The sequence below is a fragment of the Vidua chalybeata genome, chromosome 9 (assembly GCF_026979565.1).
Source record: "Vidua chalybeata isolate OUT-0048 chromosome 9, bVidCha1 merged haplotype, whole genome shotgun sequence".
In the NCBI taxonomy this organism is placed as follows: Eukaryota; Metazoa; Chordata; class Aves; order Passeriformes; family Viduidae; genus Vidua; species Vidua chalybeata.
In genome coordinates this window covers 3,512,846-3,535,068 of record NC_071538.1, presented here as the reverse complement: position 1 = coordinate 3,535,068, position 22,223 = coordinate 3,512,846, and the positions used below count along the sequence as shown (strand labels likewise).

The following is a 22,223-nucleotide window of genomic DNA, read 5'->3' as shown; positions in this document are numbered from 1 at the left end:
TCATAACCACAAAGCCAGAGAAATGTGAAGGATGATGCAGTAACGGTGAGAAAACCGTGACCTCAGACCCAGCAAGTCAATGCTGCTGCACCTCAGCACAAGGTTTTCTTTCCGGCTGTGTGGAGGGAAAGAGGCTGTTAGTGGCCCAAACAACTATGAGAAGTATTTCTTTACCAGTAGATACTGTGCTGAAGGCTGTTAAAAAGGAAATTCTACCTATGTTGCAGATTCACCTGCAAAGCCAGTCCTGGGGCCATTTGCACTGCAAGCCTTGTGTCACCCGTAATTACAGGCTGCTGGAAGCACTGCTAGCGGTTTGGGGATTTGGGAGATCAGCTTGGAAACAGGATGCACATGAGGCTTTGGTCTGTGATCATCCATCCATCCCTGGCTTTCTGAAATACAACCAGGTGAAAACGAGCTCTGCAAGTTACCACACAAACCCCAGCTGTATTACTTTTAACAACTTTCCCAGGCATCCCTACTGGAGTAAGTACAAAGTGCTGGTTCTTGGTTTGTATTAGTTGGATTTTGATAGTTTCTTATGACTGTAAATTAGTCAGCTGTCAGCAGTACTTAGAAGGCAGTTTATGGATAGTAAGTATCCTGGAAACATTAAGTTGTGACAGCTAAGAGAAAAGAGCTAGAATAAATCATGCTAACAATCGTCCGGCTGTAGCTATAAAGCAAAGATCTACAAAGTACAGTTTGACTTCAGTACAGTCCTTCAGCAAGGACTGGCCTGCTTTAGGAACAAACAAACATGATATATGCTGAAGTGGGTCACAGAGCAGGTCATTCCTCCTGAACAGGCTTACTGTCCCAGAATCTGTAATAACTACCAGCCATTAAATATTCCTGAAGCCAAGCCTGCTAGAGCATCTCCAGGAGATAGCCCAACTCTCCTCAATCTAATTATGTGAGCTGGTGATCCTACTTAGACTAAATAACGATGGTTTAAGACACTTGTAACAATTTGCTTGTGTGCCCTGTTCATTTCCCACCAATTCGTTCACTTGGCCATGTCCTTAATCCCCAAAAAAATCCCACAATCTTTTTTTGCAAAACATTGCACTTGCAAGCAATAGCAAGTTTGTGAAATATTGCTAGAACAACTTGTACCACACCATCTGCTAGATGGGGAGAACTGAGAAGTTGGAGATATGTATGGGCTTTGAAATATGATTTTTAAGTTGGCTGTGAGTAAAACCTTTTGAAGTAACTTTATTTCAGTCTTGCCTTCTTCAGACTGTCTTCCCTGTCTATGCGAAAAGAATTAGATCAGTAGTCAGTATTATATTGTCCCTTCCATCAAGCTGGTAGTCTCCTCTCTTTTTCAAAATTCATTATGCAAAAATAGCTTAAAACAAGGTATAAAAATCAATATTTAATGCAATAGATCTGCAGGAATAATTTAGATATCATGGAGAAGGATGCAATAGAGAACACGCCTACAGATTCATGTTCTACAAGGGATGTTCCTCTAGACACTTAGCTGAACTGTCCTTTATGCCCCAAATAATTAGTTAAGAGTTATTTGTATATTGTGGTCCCACAAGATTTCTGATTTACAGTACAAAAAACCAGGCACTGAATACAGTGATTATATTCCATCTGCACAGGACATTTACTGACAGGAAAGTCTGTGGGCAAGTAGCTCTGGCCTGAGCTTGCTGCATTTCACTGGGATGAAAAATAAAGAACATTTTAGGCAGCCCACAAAGTGCAGTTGTTAAACTGACCCTATTTTCTCTCCTTCTTTCCATTTTCCTGCACCCAGCCCTTCAGTTTCAGAATTTCAAAGGGACAGTGTTATTTATGCTTCTTCCTATTTTAGACTGTTTTTATCATGTGTCATAGCACTCTGACTGCCTTAGGGGAACTTTAATGATAATTTTATTTTTAAAAGTATAGGCTTATCTAGCCTGACCTTGATGCACATAATAAAAGGTTGCTAAACTTCTCCTCTAGAAAACAAAACAGGGAACAAATGTCCTGCGCCTGCTGGATCAAAAGCTCAAGTGTGGCAGAGTCTTCCACTACCCCAAAATATATCACCAAGGCAACTGTAGCAGTCTTGCAAACAGGTATTGCAAAGGCTTCCCAGACAGGATTTAAATAGTCTGATTTTCCTGTAGTATGTGCTCTAGAACACTCAGCAAGTCTTTTTGGAGATGAAAAGCATGCTAACACCATTCCAAAGAGTATCTTGGTACAGTAGGCTGTAATCAGTGCTCTTCTGAAAGAAAATTACAAGTGTCACTGTTCAAAGGTCAAACGAGCCAAGTAGAGTCCGTACAGCTTGGAAGTTGTTGGTTGTTGTTGCTTGTTCTTCTTTCCTCAAACAAATTTCTGAAAGGGTAAGGAGATAACTGACTTCCCTCTTCTGTCTCCTGTTCCTTCTCTGGAACGGAAAGCTCATCCTCTAACGGCACCAAGGACTTCTTGTCTGTTCTGGTTGCACTGATCTGTAAGAATTTGGTTGTACCTACTGTTCACTGCAGCTCTTCCCTCCTGAGCTGTCCCTATGGTAGTCATGAATTCCAGTGGAGCACACGTGGGAACACCAGTGTTTGAACCATCCTTGTGTTCACACTCGTCCTTTCTACTACACCAATAGCAACCAACATGCTTACAATCCATAGCCTGCTTTTAAAGTCACTGACAACATGCCAGGAATACTCACAAAGGGGAGTTTTGAAGGGCAAATTGCAGAAGACTGCAAATTCCATTATTATCTTCTTGCATCCTGGAGAACTCTGCTCCATAACTAATGGAATCACACAAGTGTGTCAGCTTGCTTAGGACTTTTCTGCTCGATGTCACACCCAAAACTCAATACTACAGTGAGCTGAAAGCCCCAGCAGTCTAGGTGTCTGTTCTCATGACGGAATAGTGGGGTGCCACAATACAGATCCTTTGCTCTTTCCATAAAACAGAAAACATCTTCAAATTCTTTGTTCCAAAAATACATCCTGAAGTAGGTAGTGCCTGTAGTGCCTCTCCTATAGAGCTTCTGCCACACAAACTGTAAACAGGCAAATAATCATGGGACAAACTGGCTCTACTCAATCTCTTGATTTTCAAGGACATCAAGTTAGCTGGGTGAAAATGTTTGTCTCAGATTTCCGATAGCTTAGTGAAAAGGGTTTTACACTTCATCCATTTGACTCAAACTGCTCTCCAAAATTCTGTAGCAAAACGGGTCTGAGGCTGAAAACACTGTTTATTTCCACCCTTTCCATAAACAATCCAGAAGAAGCAACCCCTCAAAATGAACCTTATCAGGAGTACTCAGCAAGGTTTGCTGCTGGCACAACGTGGTAGAAAAGCTGCCAACACAAGGTAGGGATTTATAAACAGGTTGTCTTCTTCACATCCATGACTGCATCAAGGAAAGCCAAGGAAGGGAGATAATCCAGCCCCATCCTGTGACTGGCTGGTTTAGTCACTAGTCCAAGAGTGCTAACCCACAATCCTGCGTTTTTGCCATCGCTTTCCATACACTGTGAATACGTGTCCCAGAAACAGGATGGAAGGTGGAGTTCAGAGAGAAATTACTAGGAAAGAGGCGTCTGGATCAAGTAATACCACCAGCAACCAGAGCATCAGCAGCAGCAGAAGCATATGACTCACTTAAAGAAAACCTGGCTTGCTGCTAAGTAAAACAGGAGAGCAAGGTCATTAAATGAAAAATAAGACTACAAGTTGATGATATAAAATTCCCTTGGACAAGGAGAGTCAGGATCACAGGAAACAGTTTCTCTGACAAAGGAAGTGAATGCCAGATTTAGGAACACTACATGCATTTTAGTTTTTGCACAAGACAAGTATTTAAAAAGGTACCCAACTTTACTAGCACTTGCTACAGATTATTAATACTGACTTGTTAACACATTCCTAGCAAAATGTGAATGGAATCAGAGAACAATTTAATACAGCCAAGGCATTCACCAAGATGGAAGAGGAGCTTGAAGCCCAGTCTGAAACTCTCAAAACCTGGGGTGCCAAAAAGTCCCACCCGTTCCACATAATCTAACAGAATAAAAAGCTGTATCTTGTTTTTAAGACACACCTTCCTTTACAGTCTGCAAGGAAAATAACAGAAACAATGCTAAGTAAAGACCCTAAGTAAAGCTACATCCATTACCTTACCACTGAAGCAGATAACCTAAGCAATATAAATAGTAGTGAAATTATTTTGAAAGATACCATTGCTCTTATCCCAGAGCAATGTTCTTTTTACGTGGCACTGAACCGTTTTATTCAGTGTGTTGGCCTTCCAGGCTCATTCTTGTTTCTCATCTATGGAAGACAGAGCAGAAGGGCTGGCAGGCACATAATTTGTTTTCTTGGTGTGCATGCATGCTTCAGAAAGCTTTTCCTCTCCATTTCCCTGCCACTACATGTAAATAATTCTCCCTACTGTCTATCTTTGAAATTTAGTAGGGTGTGAGAAGGAGCTAGAAGGAATTGTTCAGGATGCTGAATTAAATTACTACCAAAACATGCAAGCGATAACAAAAAGAAGTGCTTGAGTCAGTGTCAACTGTGTTATTGGGAAGTCACTACACATCCCCACATGCTGTAATGCACTTCGCACAAATGTCCTTTCTGTCCATGCCTTGTAAGCGCAGGAACCAAAGAGTCATCTTGGTACCAAAGCATGAGAAGACAGTTTTGACATTAGCAGGAGTGTACACAGCATTCTTGCTCTGCTACTGAAGACTTAGACACACCCCACTGAAAGAAGTGTGTCTAATTTCTGAGATGTCCTTAATACTGCAAGTGTGCAGTCTGTGATAGGAATGTTTTAGCCAAAGTGCCTTTTAACATATAAAAATACAAAGAGTAAAACGTGAAGTTGCAATAAAATAACAATTCTTAGTTTAACTGTGGGTCAAGCACTCAGCAAGCATGTTCTGTTTTGGTTTTAAAGCTGATACTGCTCCCTGAACTCAAAAGCTGTGATAACACTGAGATTTTTAAGAAGATTTAGTGCTGTGCTCTTGTTTTGATAGATACTTACATGTCAGCAGTCACAGAAGATACTCACTTTTAGACTGCTGGTTGTACTTCCTTAATCTTTCTGCCTGAGTGTATTGAGCAAAAGAAAATGTGTATTGTCAGAAGCAGCCTTGCTTTATAAACACTGACAACTCTCCCTCCACTTAAAGCCAAGCTCTCCAGAGCTGATTCAGGTCTTTAGGATTTGAGATGCATCTGCACATCTACCCTCAACATGCTTGTCAAGGCAGACAGGTTTCAGTTTGTCTTACATTCCAAAACTTGGCAACATCTTAATGCACAAATAAGTGTGTATATATATATATATATGTATATATATATATATAAAAGAAACATGGTTACAAAGGAGATTTGAAGGTGTGTGGGTCCTTCTAAGAGAGGTTAGAGACGTGTACATGAAACATTTCCGGTCTCAGTTTACAGCAATAAGAACAGAACTGGACAGGCAAAAACGTCAACCGAGAATCAGATGGCAGCTATAATACCCCAGTCAAAACGAAATTGTTTACTCTGTCAGGACAGAGACAGTCTGACAGATCTACAACGGCAAGTCACAAACGCCTCGGCAAACAGTCGGACAAGGCACATGTTACCTTTACCTTTGTAAACAAAACCAGAGCTCGGAATCGCCGCAGTGACAGCGACCGAACCCCGCGGGTCCCGATCCCCAGCGGTGCCACCTCGCTCCCGCTGTGGCTGGCGGGCAGTCCCGATCCCCAACTCCAGCGGGTGGCGGGGGAGAAGCTCCTCCGAAGGCGAGCATCCCCCGGGACGTGGCGGCCGGGGCAAGCATCCCCCGGGACGTGGCTGCCCCGCTCCCCCCGTGTGCCTCTCCCCTCCCCCAATAAACCCACCACAACAAAAGAGGGAGGAGAGGAAGGCCGATCGCGCCCCTTTCCCCCTCGCCCCGGCCGCTCACCGTGCTGGGTGAAGACATTGAATCCTCCCTCTGCGGAGCGGCCGGCCGCCTCCCGCCGGCGGCCTGCCGGCCTGGCCGCGCTGCTCCCCCGCAGACCCCGCGGCTGCTGCTGCTGCTGCTGCTGCGGTGGCTGGTGCTGGAACCCCGCGCCCGGCTCCCCGACGCGGCCCACCTGCTGCCCCATGGCGGGCCGCGCTCACATCCCGCCGCTCCCGGCCCGGCAGGCGCGTCCCGGTCCTCCCGCGGCCGGTCCCGGCGGCTCCCGCGGAGCTCCGGACTGGGGCTCACGAGCTCGTCCCCGCAGCCCCCGCCGCCATCTTAAACCACAGAGCGCCGGCGGAGCGGGGACGGAGCGGCTCCCGCAGCCGCCTCCGGTCCGCCCAGGGAGGGGAGGGAGCGAGGGAGGAAAGGGGGGAGGGAGGAAGGGAAGCTGGGATAGAAGGAGGGCGGCTGCCCCCCCCTCCCCAAGCCCAGACCGCCTTGCTTCGGCACGCAGAATCCCAGGATTGTTTGGGTTGGAAGGGACCTCTGTGGATCGCTCAGGCCCAAGGCAGGGTCATCTGGAGCAGGTGACAGGAACGCGGGTTTTTAATTTCTCCAGAGAGGGAGACTCCACGCCCTCCCTGGATATTCTGTTCCAGTGCTCTGCCACCCTCAGCATAAAGGAGTTCTTACTCATGCTGAGGTGAAATTCCTTGTGCTTTAGTTTATGGCCATTGCTCCTTCTCCTGTCTCTGGGCACCACTGAAGAGTCTGGCACCATCTTCTTGGCACTGCCACAGGCAAGGCACATCAGTGGGGACGGGCACACGAGGGAATGCGCATGGACATGGGCTGAGGGGCAAGAGGCCACACGGGTGACTCACCAGATCGCACCCCAGGAGAGGCCTCCCATCTTGGCCGTGAGCAGCAGCCCAGGAGAATCACACAATCTCTTGAGCTGGGAGGGATCCATCAAGTCCATCTCTCGGCCCTGCACAGGACAGCCCCAAGAGCCAAACCCGAGACTGTCGTCCAAATACTTCTTGAACTTTGTCAAGCGATGGCTGTGGCCTCAAGGCTGGCCCAGCCCGAGCAACACTGTTCCTGTAGGCTACAGCCAGGCTGGTTTGCCTACAAAGCTGAGCAGGCATGAGGGTAAAGCCAGGGCCATGTGCCCAGCTGCAGAAGGGAGCGGCAGTGGGCTTGTCCTAAACTGTGCACAAAGAGGTTGTTGTAGCCAGGTGAGGGTCAGCCTCTTCTCCCCAGCATCCAGGGACAGGGCAAGAAGACACAGTCTTAAAGCTGTGCCAGGGGAAGGCCAGGTTGGACATTAGGATGAATTTTTTCACAGAAGGGATGATTAGATATTAGAATGGACTGCTCAGGGAGGTGGTGGAGTCACTGTCTGGAGGTGTTTATGGAAAGACTGGATGTGGTACTCACCACTCACTGGTTGACATGGTGGTGTCAAGTCACAGGTTGAACTTGATGAGCTCAGGGTTCTTTTTCCACCTAATTGATTCTGTGGTCTCCATGGGTTACCAGGCTTCAGGTTGATTCCTTGGGCTCCCGCCAGGACCTGTTGTACTGGCCAAGGGCATGGAGAAAGAGGAAATCACTGCTGTGTGAATAACACCAGGAGTGGCTGGCAGCAGCATCTTCTTGTTGGGTGGTTGAACATACACTCAATTCTGTAACTAATTAGTAGACCAACTTCCTTCACCTTCTGTAATACTAGCATAAGGCACTCTAATCAAAGCAGAAGGCAGGAGGTTTTGTCCTGAAAGATAATGGTCTCGTCACAGTTTAGAGGACCTGGGCAGTTGGAAGTATTTCTCTCTCCATGCTAACAACTATTTCAGCAGTCTTGATAATGTTGCTTCATCCTGGATGAGCCACAGTGCCACTCCCTTCAGATGCCTTTATTACTGAGAACTGATGTGACAGTGACAAATTGGCTTGGTAACACTCAGAGCCAACCAGCTTCCAACCTCTGTCGCTGTCCTATGTGGGAAGGTGAGGAGACATTCCTCTCAGAGCTTTGTGAAAGCCAGCTTTCAGTGAAAGGAATTCTAAGCTCATGTTCTACTTTCCCAGGGAGTTCATACTGGTGCATGTACTCAAACTGCCTAAAATAGGGGTGGCTCATCCCACTGGACTGATGTGTACTCTGACACAGGATGGATGGAGTAAATGGGAATGAGGAGCACGTGGAGTCAGAAATGCCTTAACTTGCTAAATTAATGGACTAAGAAGATTTGGGAGATTGGGAATTACAAACAGACCTCCTAATAACACACAACAAAGCAGTTCTTAAAATAGTGCTGGGAACATCCAGGGTGCAGCATGGAGTATATGGTGCCAAGTCCTGGACCTTGTACGGACATGGTTATGTGGATATGAGCAGAGGGTGTTCCTACAGAATGGGCAGTCTTGGGCAGAACCAGCCCGTGGTAAACTCTGCAGTGGAGCTATTTCCTGGTCTCATTCCAGCTAGAATTTGCAGGATTTGGCATTTATAAATGGTTTGCCTTGTAAACAAAATACATGTTCTCTGGAGACTGTAGAGACAACAAACACAGTGCCATTTGCAGTTGCCACATAGTATAGAGCCACTCTTTAAAAATCAACAGAAATACTGTTTTTCTTTCCTAATGCTTTTTACTTGCTGATCATGAAGAACTATCCAGAGGAAGGCTATTAGTATTTTAAAAGAAGACACAAGTGTCAAGAGACTGTTATGTGCAAGTGCACCAAGGAGAGTTGGATTTAAGCACTGTTCTTATTCCTCAGATCTCATGAAATCTCTCATTTTCTCTCCCAGCACCTTCTGCACATAGAACAGCTTGCTGTGGGTTACATTAATGTCCAGCTGCAGGAAACTTGTGTGACACAAAAAAACATCTTTCCTATGGATGGGGTGTGGCAGGGGCTTTCTAAGAAGGCCTGTTGCAAGGAGAAGAGGGCAGCAGCATGGGGTTTTTGCTGTTATATAATAGTTTTTAAAGATCATGCTGTACTCTGTAACAAAAGCAAACCCAGAACCCCAACCATTGCTTGATGTGTGCTAAACAAGCCAGACCATCACACTGTGCCCCACTTGGTCCCCTCAGCAACATCATTTTTATGGTGTCATGCAAACGGGATGCCTTGGCTGGTGACAGCTCTTCTGGTCCCTGCTAGAAGAGCAATGGGGATATAAACAAGAAACTCCCCAAACTGCGAGGAAGTCTGTGCTGCTGAGTTACTGATGACACTGAGCCACACCGTTCCTTGTTGTTAAAATGGAGGTTAATAAGTATTTACTTCTCAGATTGTCATGGTTATTAAACATGCAAAGCCAAGAGGTAAAACCTGCACCAATGCTATCTACTTTTATGAGCTGTGCTATTATCAGCCTCATGAAGCATCAGGAACAGGCTGTCTTTCAAGGGTAATTTCTTGTGAAGAGGTCTGGCACCATGCATTAGTGAGGCATCGGTATCAGTTACTGTCCTGGTGATTTTGGGTTTCCAGTCAATCTGCCATTCATGAGCTGTTCAAGTAAGGGGTAAAAAGGACCAAGGCAGCACTGAGGTTACAGTCATGTGCCTGACAAGAAACACGGTATTTCTAGAAACACTTCTGACTTTAAATATTAATGGTATATCCATTTCTTGAAGCTTCTTATAAGCACTGACAATGCATTTGCTCCTCATCCACAGCATGCTCCAAAAATCACACACTCAAAAAATTGCTGGCTGAGTAGTCTTACATCATACTGTGCATGACAATCTAACTGTCATCTGCCTGAAGTATGAGTTCTGTGCCAGACAGAGCCTGTGGACAAATTGGAAACTCCTGAACGTGACTGTTGAGTTAACTGGGCAGTTTCTATTTGTAACTTAGAAAAAAATTAGCTAGAAGGATGCTGGTGGCAGCTTAAAAATTAATTCTAGCAATAATCCTTGCTCTTCCAGATCATAAACCTTCTGTATACCAAAGCTGTACAGAGAAACAGATGTGTGTGAAATATTTGACTGGTATTTAGAACACAGATGTATTAGTTAAGGTATTTGCTAAGTGTGTAGAACAGCAGAGGCCTGATTGAGGGATACCTGTGTACAGCATGTCATGATTTTTGTGCCTTTATTCAGTTCCAGAACAAGTTGTGGAGCTCAGGACAGCTACAGCTCCCCTTGGGTGTCTGCAAGGCAATGGGTACTGCCCACCACATGACCCAGGGCAGTGCTGCTCTGTGTCCCTCTACCACTCCAGGCTGCACCCACCTGGTTTCTGGGGTTCAGCCACCATGGGGTTCTGGGGAAAGGCTTCAAAACAAAGAAATATTTAAGAATCTGATAAAGGCTCTGTGACACAAGGTTAGTTACTCTGCAATAAATGTTGAAAGCTTGTAAGTGCTGAGCCGTATCAAAGGAGGATGTTGTTTCTTGGTGTAACCTGTTCAAACACTCACCCTTTCATCTCTGACTGACAGCTCTTAAAATGTCTGCACAGATCTGTCCTGGTACAATAATTTCAGTGTTGTCTTAAAGTTATTTTGAATCACTACTATGATTTAAATTAGCATTTAGGTACAGCGCATGCAGGATAGCTTGGGGTACTCTCATGCCTGTTCAGTGAGAGTCTATGAAGATAAAAGCTTTCTGGGGAAGTAACAGTTTTTGCCCAACAGTACAGAAGGGTTCACATGCAGCCCTTGGCAGATGAAATTTCCTCTGTCAAAAACTCTCTTCCACCCTAGATAAAAAAACCTACACACACACACTCCCACAAATGTGTATTCCACCACCCAAATCATCCTCCTCCTCTGTGGAAGCAGCCTTTTGTTCTGTCTTTTCTGCTACTTCAGCATTGTCTTCATTCAAACTACTCTTCTGACACTGCCACACGTCTAAACATTGACACCAGCCAGGAGACCCAGAAAAGGAAGAGCCCCATGCATAGGGGGGAAAGGGACTGGGCACATGGTGTTGTAGTGGAAAAGATGTGTGTAGAGACAGCCAGCTCACTACAGCATCTCAGGCATCCCTATTCTTCATTTATTTGGCCCTGTGTTTTGGGGTTAGGTATGCTGGGTAACTAAGCACCCTCACGGATCAGAACTGTGTAGCTTGTGCATGTATCTGTCAACTGTCAACAGCAGCACATTACCCGTGCTGCAGTTTTGCAGGAGCTGTACCCATCTGGATATAACACATAACCTCGCACAGCCTCCAGCAGGGTGGAGCCAGAGGTGGGGAGAGATGGAATTAAGGAGATTATAGGACTTCTTCAGGAATTTCTTTCCTGTCCAATATATTTTTCTAAGTACTACAGCTGCACCACCCTTCCCAAGCATCTGTTCCAGGCACCAAAGGCTGTAGAAGAGTATGCTAATAAGAACATTAAGAATGTTGTTTGTTTGCCTTTTTCTGTGGAACATGTTGCCTCTACCAAACAAAAATGATGACAAGTCTCTGCATCTGCTGAGAATTGCAAATTAATACTAAGCTTGCACAATGATCACTGATAAAGTACATTTGCTGAGGTAATATGAGGTCCCTCAACTGTGCTGGTGATGATTCAGGCTTTTAGGTGATTCAGCTGCAGGTGGGTCAATAGGAATGTTTTGCCACCAGAGTTCTAGTGTTGCCTTAATTTATGTTTAGGAGCCTAATTTTTATGATTCCTAATTTAAAATCTTAGTCGCTCATTGAACAATGAGGGGGTTCTCTCGATTTGCAGATGGAAGCTTTTCTTCCTGTGTTTTCTGTTTCTTCTGCTGAGAGGTTTGTATCCAGAGAGCTGACATTTAGTTAAGTGATAGCAAATGCTTCAGAACACAATGCTGTACTGCAGTTCCTCCACCAGTGCCTTGGAGAGCAGCCTTGTCCCAGCGTAGATTCCTCTGATGATTGCTGTGCTGGGTTTGGATTAGCATAACCTCTGTGACAGTCCAAAACAAAATAAAGATACATTAAAAACAAGATGTGAAGCTAAAATAAGACAGAATTAGAATCATAGAGCCACTTAGACTGGAAAAGATCATTAAACTCTGGAGTCAGCAGTGCTTCCTCTCCATGTTCTTTGCTTCTTGTTTCTCCCCTAATATCTCCTTCCCCTCCATTTTCCCCAGCACCCTCACTTCCCTTTTCTAAGTTATGCTGAAAACCACGTCTTCAGAAAATGCCTTTGTTACAATAATGAATCCCAGTAATGACTGCACTCCTAGTATTGTTTTCAGATGTACACACTTCTGAATATAACCTTTGATCTCATAAGGAAGCCTGAGGATACAGCTTCTTGCAGGATTGCTGCTATGTCTTACATGTTTAGGATGCTAGGGTCCAGCCTTGCTCTGGACCACTTGTGCCCTGGCCATGGATGGTGTCATACTCTATGCAATGCTCCTAAATAGTTAAATCACTTTGAAAGTCAGAGTTTGTTCTAAAATGTTGTAATTGTTTCATTCCACAAATTCTGGAGAGATTCTTCCTTGACAGTCTTTTTTATTTGATTATGCAAGAATTGTAAGTGCTTACTTTATCTTTCAAATGACACTGTGTTCCTTCCTCAAACAGTTATTAAATAGCTATACTTTGCAGCTTCCAACTTTAATGCTAATCCTGTAAAAAATGCTTACTAGTGTGAAACTCTCAAAAAAAAAAAAAATAGTAGCCACTGAAGCAGGAGAAAGCACCAGAGTTTTGTAAGATGTTTCTGTGAATGCATTTGTGTGTGTGTGTGTGTGTGTACAGAATAGATTGGTACTCAAGAGAGCAGGATTTACATTTATAATCAAATCTCACTTAAATCTAAAACTTGTTCCTTCTTTTAAACATGCAAATATTTCCATTCTCCTTGCAAATTCTGCCTCTCTGCTCATTACCAAACCTTTCAGAAAAGATATAAGCCCAAATTTTCCTCTGATCAGGCTCTTAATGTGTTCTGTGTGGTCTTTATTTAGACTGTAAACTTGATGAAATAGGAAATGTCTTATAAAAAAACCAACTACACTATCTCATTTCACATCCAAATTCTTCTCCCATACCAGCTGTGTGTGTTTGCCTAGTAGCAAGTCTCCTGTTAATGAATGACTTGTTCTCATTAGCTTGTCAGGCTGGATGTGTAGCTTGTAGTTCCCAGTCATACAGAGCAGCACTCCTTCCCTTGTAGCTTTGGGCAAATCAAACAATGGGATACATAAAGCCTTGTGTCTCTGAGTCTGACCTTTGTACTTGGAATCATTAACTACCACAGAATGCCAAAATAAAGTAAGTAGCTTCTGGTTAAATATATTTAACATAAGCAGAGCCTTATGGACTGCCTGGTGTGGGGATTGTCACAGGCTTTACCATGGGCTGCCACTTCTATACCTCCTTTAAAAGAGGAGGAAATTAATTCTCTTATTGGCAAAGCCAAAGGTGTTGCTCTCAGTATATTTGTTTTGTGAAGATGAGGTTCAGAGTAGATTCCTGACACCTTGGAGGTTTACAAAATGAGGTCCTGAGCAGCCTCATCTGACTTTGAAGCTGGCTGTGATTTCAGCAGGAGACTGGACTAGTGATTGCTGCCAACTTAAAATTCTTAGTCCAAAAAAAGTTTCCTCTACTTGGGGCATTAATTAAGATTCTGTCCTCTACCTAGGCTAAATTTTTTACAAAAGCCATTGGAACTGAATATTTCTTGAACCTTCGTCTCCCATCCGATTTGCATAAAACTGGCCAAGAAGTTCAAAACTTACTGGGAGAAAAAAGCTGGGGCAGAGAGACAGACACACCCTTCCTCATACACATAGGACAACTGTACAAGCCTTGTTTTGTTAAGAAAACCTTTCTTCCCTTTATGTTAGTGCAGAAAACTTGTCAAGTGTGCATCTAATGAGGTCTGAAGTCATGCTACATACTCCCAGCTGCAGCCAACCTGAAATAATGCCTCCCCAGAGCCAACAGCACATCTCATGAAGCCAAGTGCAATCCAAACTATGCAGAGAAGTTGAGACATTCAGGAGCATCCCTAAAACCCAGGTATCATCTTTCTGATGGCAGAGATTGCACGGTTGTGCTCACAGGAGTGTGTGTTTCAGTCTGCCTGGGGCCTTGCCCATCTCTGCCAGCAGACACGGGAGTGTTTCTGGTACCTCTCTGTCATCCTCAACTTTCACATAACCGAGAGTGACAGAAAGAGGAATTTGACCTCAGAGTATTAGAGACCACCTGGCTGTCTGCCTTTCCCTTTTCGTCTGCTCTTTCTGAGGATGCAGTCACACTACCAAATTACCTTGAGTCATCTGTCCTGGAAGTTTTTCCCATGGGTTGCTTGTGATAAAGCGTAAATGTGTTGTAAGTACACAGTTTGTGGGGCTGCAGCTGAGCCTCATCCCTAATGGGCTACAGCTGTGCTGGACAGGTGAACAACATTGAAAGCAATGAGACAGGGAGTGCCCAGGTGCACTGACCAATCACCAAAGGGCACACAGGTGTAATGCATGTAAGATGAAGAATATAAAAGGTTGTACTGTAGAACAATGAAGAGCTGCAGATGCTTGAAGCCTTCTTTGGTGCTGGTTGTGCCTCCATCATGTCCTGACATGAACGTACTAGAAGCACTTTAATCTGTGCTGTGAGGGGAGGCACTGGTGCGGTGTGAATCCACTGTTGACCCTATGTGCTTCTGAGTTATCCACCTACCTGAGCCAACATTACGTGCCTCCCCAAAATATTTGCTGCAAGGGACAGGTTCCATAGCTTCAGTCCACATAGCTTGCTAATCAGCCAAGAGCCTCCTTTAGCAGCCACAGCAGCAGATTATTCTGTTTCCTTTTCTCCCACATTGCAGAGAACACACCTATCTTCCTCTGCTTTTGATAGCTTTGGAAAACGTTACTTCTGTGTTCCTGGGAAAGAGCTTCAGAGCACTTCTATTTTCTGCCTCACAGGGAAGCAGAAACTGTGAAATTATCAGCATCCTCTGGTTGTACGTTCCCTGGAGCTGTTATACTGTGCAGTCTGAAATAGACATCCAGCCCCAGGGAATTGCTAATGATGCATTCAGTCTCAGCATGGCACATGGCCATTCCTGGGGAGTTACTGAGTTAGCATTTATAGTTCTTATCTTTTCTTCGGAGTAGATGAAACCCTCTGATTTTCCCTAAGCACTGAGGCCTTGCGTGTTGGATTCCCTTCTCATGACAGCTTACTTGGAATGTCACCAGAAAGTTTTCAGCCTGGATCCTTGCTCTGAAAATCATAGACTACATAGCATCATGCCAGAGATTCTTCTATAACTTGGTGTCTGATCAGCAGGCAACAGGAAACTGAGGTCTTGCTAGACACAGCTGCAGAATAATAAACCCAAGATTTCTGTGCTGAAGATGGGTGATTTGTACTGGGGACACTGGAAGCCTTTTGCACCTGGGGGAATAAGCTCACAAATAGAAAGCAGAGTCAGTCACTAAGGAAAGCGCAAGTGAAAAAACTGTGGGGAGGGAGCACTGCTGGATGTTTTGATGGTGGTCCTTAGTGTGGGTCCCTACTGTAAGAGAAACAGCAGTGGTAAAGGACAAAGTGAATTCACTCAAGGTTTACCTTGTTCTCTGGTTGCTTTGTCAATTTATGTTTCTCCAGCCACTTTTTGCAATGAGGGATTTTTTTGTGTGGGCAAGGGTTGAACTAACAGGAACACTTTTACTATATTTCACATTAACTTGCTGGTGAAGACAAGACCTCTCTTACATGACCTACATGCCTGAACTCAGAATCCCTCTCCTGGGCCTGCCATCTTCAGATTTAAATACTTTAAACAAGCTCAAGTTTTCATCTCCTCATCCATATTTCCAAAGCTTGTAAGCCTCAAGGCACTAGGCCAAAAACAGAATAGTGCTGAGCACAAAGATGTTTTTGTAACCACATCAACTCAGCCCAAGGCAGATCAACTGCAGCAAACCCTGCAGATTGCTTCACCTCCTGGTGTAGTTCCGTTAGAACCTCCCATTTATGCCAGTCCTCAGCTGATAGCAAAAATGCCTCTTTCAGCTTTGTAACTCCTATTTTCTCCACTTTCAGCAAAATGCTGTTGAGAGTTGCCAGAGACTCAGCTGTGACACAAATCTATCTGAATTCAGAGGTTTGGAAGTGTTCCTTCACGCTTGTCATCTCCTTCAATAAGCACTGCCTTGTACCAAGTCTGTACATTCTTTACTGCTCTATTTGTTGCTATGGCCTGTGGTGCCAAGTTTCAGTGAGATTCTTTTGGGACATTATTCTGGATTTTCCTTCTTTCTGCTTTGTTTATGCTCCTGGCCCATGCACTGTTCTCCCTTACCATCATCCAAAATGTCTTCCCAAACAGGAAAGCACTGCCCTCTCCAGTCCCTCCACTTGTACACCCAGCAGCAGTCCCTCCTTGGCTTTGAATCATTGCAGCAGAGAAGCAATGGATGGATTCCCCCTCTAGTCAGGTGTTTCTAAAATTGGGGAGAAGCAGGAAAGAGCAGATGGGACTGGCCTTGAGCAGAGAAAAGGGAGCTTTTTGGCAGGGGAGCTACAAAGGCACAGTGTTGTCAGTCTGTGTCAAACTTGGGAAAGGCACTCACAGAAGGGAGAGCAGCAGGATGTGCTGCCTCATTGCCATGAGACAACCAAAGAGCTGGCTGGGCAGATTTAGAAATGTGTCCTGCTTGGGACAACTTTTGGTACATGTCATCTATTTTTGCAGAGATTAAAACAAGGTGGAAAAGAGGAAATGTCTGACACTGAGAGTAAAAACCTCTCTTCTTTCCTAGTTTACAGCAGAGAGTCAATCTTTTGTGGCTTAATGGAGATAATTGTTCTCCTCTGAGAAACATATCCTGGTTTTGATGGGGATTATTTATCCCCCTGTCTTTATACTTTTTTCATCAATCACTTTTGGCATGAGGATTCTAGCTGCTCTTGGACTTCATGGTGTTCCCCATGTGACATTCCCTACTTGACATTTCTCTGCAAGGTTTCTCCTTGATGACCCTGAGGATCTCATACCCAAAAAGGCTGATCCAGGGTCGCCATAGCACCTCAGTGTTTTTTGTCTCACATCTTTCCCACTTGATTACTGCAAACAAAAAGTTATTCGTCCCCAGAACCTGCATTTTGCAAAGTACAGAACAGGTAGAACTGCATGATTACTTGCAAACAGCTGTCTTGGGAATCACCCTGGATCTGTCATTCCATAAGCACTGATTCTCTTCCATGTCCATCAGCAGTCAGCACATTTGTACTGTAGCAGATAAACGGGTGACAAGGAATTGATACAAAATACTGGCATACTCTGTTTTCTCAGCAGCTGTGGGGAGAGCAATAGCAAACAGGAAAAAGCAAATAGGAAAAAGAGAAAGGATGCACATGCTTATGAAAAATGGAGAGGCAGAGATTACCACAAGAGTACTAAGCCATCATTAAATTAGGTATAAAATGTCTGACCTTCACAAGGAAGGGTCCCAAGTGTGTAACACAGCTGGCAGTCTGTGCAGTCACAAGGAATATGTACAGTTGCTGCTGTAGGAGTGGGAAGAAGATGCTGGCCAAGTTCAGTGCTCTGTTTCCACAAAAATATTTAGAAAGTCATTATATGCAGGAGAGTCAATACTGGTAACTAGATCTTTTGTTCTGGAATGCATCTCTTTGAAGTCACCCTTCCAGGCTTGACTGGACATCTAATTCCACGTATTCCATGTATTCCTGCTGAAACAACTTCAGAGACTCATTGAGGCAGTTCAATATTTTCATGCATTTTTAATAAGCAGCAGAGTATGCTGCAGAATAAATCTGAGGTTGGTTTGAGCTGCTGTCACAAGGAGAGCAATGATATTATACAATGTGGTTGGGACCCAGGTGAAGTTGTTTCCGAGCCCAACAGAAAGAGAAAGCTGGTGTGTCAGAGAGGGTAAAGAACAGCTTCAGAGAACACAGTTCAGCTTAGAGGGGTGAGACAGTATTTATATAGGTTCAATACCTCTCACAGTTTGACGTTTAGCCAGACTAGAAGGATCACCTCCTTTTTAAACATACAGAAGAAATAACCTCCTCAACTTAAACAAATATAACCTCAGCTATTACACCATCCCAGCTGGCAAGATTCATTCTATAACCTAAAATGGTAGCGAAAGGCAAAATTAATTACTCCTCAAAAAAAAAACCAAAACAATGCAGGTTTCCCTTTCAGCAATGGAATCACATCAATTAAATTGGCTGTTGCACCTCCTCCTGCTTGGTCATGGCAAGTTCATCACTTGAATTTTGAGCTGGAAGAGGAAGCTGGGAGCTCACTGGTTTGCAGTAGGGCTTCATTTTTTTTTTTTTTTTTTTTTCCCCAAGGATGATTTCAGTTCAGTAGCAAAAAGCAATGTGATTCTGAGTAAGGTTACCACTGCCCTCTGCCGAGAGGGATGGGGACATTTCTTTCTAACTCACCTGCCAGCAAAACCAGCGGCTTTGTGGCTTGGAAAGTGAGTGAAACTGCTGCTGCTTCTGCCTTTTCTCCAAAGTTTGCTGATCTGAATCTCTCACACCAAATATTTTGAAAACTCTATGCTTCACACAGAGTAAAAAGGAGCAAGGGTATTTATGCACAAAATCTTGACATGATGATAACAGAAACTGTGAAAGCTTGAGCTGGAGTTCTTTAAAAGAAAACTTTATGATTTATAAACACTTCAGGCATCCTCAAAAATGTGATATCTGCTGGAGCTAGTTTTTGGCTTTCCTGCCAAAATACAGTCATGCATTATCAGATCAGGCTGAAGTCCTCCACAGGTTCTTAATTTATTTCCTTTTTAACTGTAGCACTTGCCTGACTGAGTTCTGGCCTCAGTCTTACATGCACACCATTATTTCTGGTTATGTAAAAATGGAAGCTCATTCAATGCTACATTTATGACTGCCTTTGCATTCTAAATCTGACGTTGCTGTCCTTCCCTTAAAGTTTTTAAAAGGAAAACGTTTAAGTGGAACAGGTAACAATGTTTTTCACCACTTGAGAGAGCTCCTTCATTTATCTGTCAGGATGTTCCCATTGCCTCTGCACACTGGGAAATTCTAAACCACACTTTTAAACAGTTATTTGTAGGATCTGCTGAGATATGTGAAAGCCATTGAACATCTCAAGTGACTGACTTTAAAGCTAAGATAGAAGTTTTAAAGGAATTAATCATCCTGGTCAATAAAGGTGGGCATCAGAAAGAGCCACAGCGGCTCACTCCCTAGGCTGAATGATACCAAAATTCTTAAAATAGAATATAAGTTAGATTGGCTCAGAATTAAAAGTAGGCAGTATTAATCACATATATTTTACAGTAGTGCCAAAAATGACAGGAGGACCCAGGACAGAAAAAAAGAGAAGAAGGAAAGAGAATGTCCTGAGTTAGAAGGGACCCTCAAACATCGAGTCCAACTCCTGGCCCTGCACAGGAGATCCCCAAAAATCACACCTTGTGCCTGAGAGCATTGTCCGAAGAAAGAAAGAAAAAGGAGGGAAACAAGCAGTGCTGCTAAAGTCAAGTTGGTGCCTGGAGCTGGGAAGGTGAAAGCCAGTGGAGCTGAGGCAAGAAATTGGGGTATCCGGGCCAATGTTCCCACGTCAACAGTGGGAACAACCATGCGGTGATTCAGGCAGGAGTGCTCAGGAACAGCTGTGGTTGGGCAATCATTGAGCAATGCAACCCGAGGATTAATGTACAACACTCCAGAAAATCAGGATTACAAGCACCGTGGTGACAAGCAGGGGTAAATGATGCTGCTGATGAAACAGTGCAGCAATCTAGAGTGGGAAAGACAATAGCAGATGATGGGCGTGAGTGGCAGGAAGCAGAGGAGGCAGTGCCTTCTCCCAGTTGCTTGTAAATTGTGAGAAGGAAGGTAATGAGAGCAGCCACTTTATTTTTCTGTGAGCTACGAGTAAACAGCCTCTAAAGAGAAGGGAAGGAAGGCTGTGAAAAAGCTCTGCCAGGGAAAAATCCAGAGACCAGGGAGGGAGCTCAGTGCTTGTCACACTGTGCTGCTTTGGCCTGGGAGATTTGTCAAGAGCGGCCACTAAAATCTGGTGGCACCTCTGTACAACCTCTTTGGGGCAAAGTAAATTTATTCTGAAGGTTAGCTGCACTTTTCTTTCTATTAAAGGAATCTCATTTTTCTACCACCCAGAGTCAGCTGTTACTAGTTCAATGAAACAGTTTCAAGATGAAGTTGTTGAACCTTAGGATATTTTTGTATGTTGCATTGACTATTTTGTTGTGTTTTGATTTTTATTTTGTTTACACTTGCTTGCCCAGCCAATGCTGCCCCCCCTACTTCATTGTAAATAGCTGGCACACTATTTTTGGTGTGAGGGCAGCACAGATCACATACAGCCTGACCTGAAAATATCTCTAAGCAGCACTGTGTTGAAGTCAACTTCTTAAGAACAGGGACGAGTTTATGTGAAAATTCCTGCTGTTCTCACCCATTGCATTTCAGCAATGATAAGGCTTTTAGTTTTTTTCTTTTCATTTTTTCAAGTTTTCTTATTAAGCAGCATGAAAGATGAGTGATGGGATAATAGTGTGAACACACATTGCAAAATAAATCAGTTTAGGACTTTTTCACTCAGTGGCTCTGCTCAAGATATTTAAAACACAGATATTTAAAACAACTTCTGAAAGTTTCAGCAGCAACAATTTAAATGTTTGTCTGAGGTGTGTGTTAGTCAAAATAAATTTTAGTAGCAGGTCTGACACACCTGTCAAAAGTGACAGAAATGTTTTATTACCCCATTGTAACTTTGTACCTTGTTTTGAGGTGACCTTTCAAGGTGCACCTGGGGGCATATTGTACATAGTACAGCCCTGATGTCGTGAGGAGGAGGAGGAGAGACTTGTACGTGCCAGTGAGAGATTAGTGGATAAGTTCTCCTGGCTTTGGGAAAACTTTCCCATTTGCAGTGTGAACTGCAGCACACAGGAGGTTACTAGAGTTTGTTTGCTGGTGACGTGTTTTGTGACTCACCCTCCATCACGAGCCTGTATCTGTCTGGGGAAAGAGAGAAAGCAAGGTACAAACCCCAGCCTTTGTCCCATTTCCAGCCCTCTGGAGCAGCCTTTGTCCCAGTTTTTGTCCCTGTGGGGCACAGCTGGGATTAAAAGGAGAGGTCTCTACCCAAGCCTGTTCTCAGCTCCCCTAAACTGGACAGCTGAGCTCCCACTCCCCAGGGCAACATTTATGAAGGAGAACACCCCCTTGACAGAAAACACCACTTCCTGGGGGATGACTCAAACTGGGGGGCACTCCATTTTCATTTCCCTTTAAAAATACCTACCTGGCTACCGTTTGGAAGGACCTCAGGGGGTAGGACACACATTTGTGCTGAGCCTGGGTGCTGGGGGAAGCACTCGTTGAGCAACCCGTGTGTTCCCACTGAAGGACGAGGACAGATAACATCACAGGGCCCTCCCAGCCTTGACTTCGGTGTCCTCCTGGTTCCTTTAAATAAGTTTTCCTTGTGCCTGGGGTGGGGGGAGTAGAGGGGGGGCCCTCAGGGTGAGGACAGGCCTTGCCCATGGGGGTGACTGAGTCCACCTGGACCTTGGCCTTGGACTGGGTGGTCACAGCTGGGATCGACACCCTGGAACCAGGACTGACATTCCCTCAGCTGGATTAAGGCCAGAACCAGAGATCTCCTTTTCTTTTTCTTTTCTTTCTTTCTTTCTTTCTTCCTTCCTTCCTTCCTTCCTTCCTTCCTTCCTGCCTTCCTTCCTTCCTTTTCTCTCTCTCCCTCTCTCTCCTTCTCTCTCCCTCTCTCTCTTCCTCTTTAATTAATCTCTTTCTCTCTCTCTCTCTCCCCTTTTCCCTTACCCCTTTATCCAAAATCCACTGCCTACTGCTTTATCCAGAAGCCACTGTTCCTATAGTAGGTCAGGTAACAGCATACCAATTTCTATGCCAAGTGTGTAGCTTACTGATAAAACTTTGATTGCTGGCGGCCCCTCTGACTTCCGAGCTTTTGCCAGCCTTGGGTGTTCACTCACCCTTAACGCAGGGTCACCACATTTTTGGCGCCTCTCTTCTCTCCCACTTGACTTCCCGCCTCAGGAGCGCCGGGATCAGGCGGCGATACCTGAGGGGATGTGGGGGGGGAGGGGAGGGGAAGGCGGGAAACTGAGAGGAAGGTGGGGGGGGTGGGTGCGCGCCCCACGTGCGCCTCACGTGCCGCTCCCCCAATCCATCCCCCCCACCGGCGCTCGCGTCGCGCCCCGCCCCGCGGCGCGGCCCCCTCGGCCAATGGGCGGTGCCGCCGCTCCCCCCGC

General features: G+C 44.8%; 1 protein-coding gene and 1 long non-coding RNA gene across 6 annotated transcripts in view; both read right to left on the bottom strand.

Annotated features, from left to right (window-relative positions):
* The window catches only part of ABL2 (ABL proto-oncogene 2, non-receptor tyrosine kinase), a 42,458-nt gene extending 36,164 nt beyond the window's left edge, over window positions 1–6,294 (bottom strand). For all 4 annotated transcript variants that reach the window (XM_053949928.1, XM_053949931.1, XM_053949929.1 and 1 more), the window contains exon 1: window positions 5,948–6,294. In XM_053949928.1, the coding sequence (XP_053805903.1) occupies window positions 5,948–6,131 (184 nt within the window). In that variant the 5' untranslated portion in view covers window positions 6,132–6,294. The remainder of the gene's footprint in view (window positions 1–5,947) is intronic.
* Window positions 6,295–11,395: 5,101 nt separating this feature from the next.
* Window positions 11,396–22,021, bottom strand: LOC128792608 (uncharacterized). 2 transcript variants are annotated; one of them, XR_008432468.1, is made up of 2 exons: window positions 21,945–22,021; window positions 11,396–11,857 (listed from the first exon to the last, which is right to left on the bottom strand). It is a non-coding gene; the product is annotated as an uncharacterized LOC128792608 (long non-coding RNA). The 2 variants fall into 2 exon arrangements; XR_008432467.1 differs by lacking the exon at window positions 21,945–22,021 and adding an exon at window positions 14,602–15,304.
* Window positions 22,022–22,223: the final 202 nt, after the last annotated feature.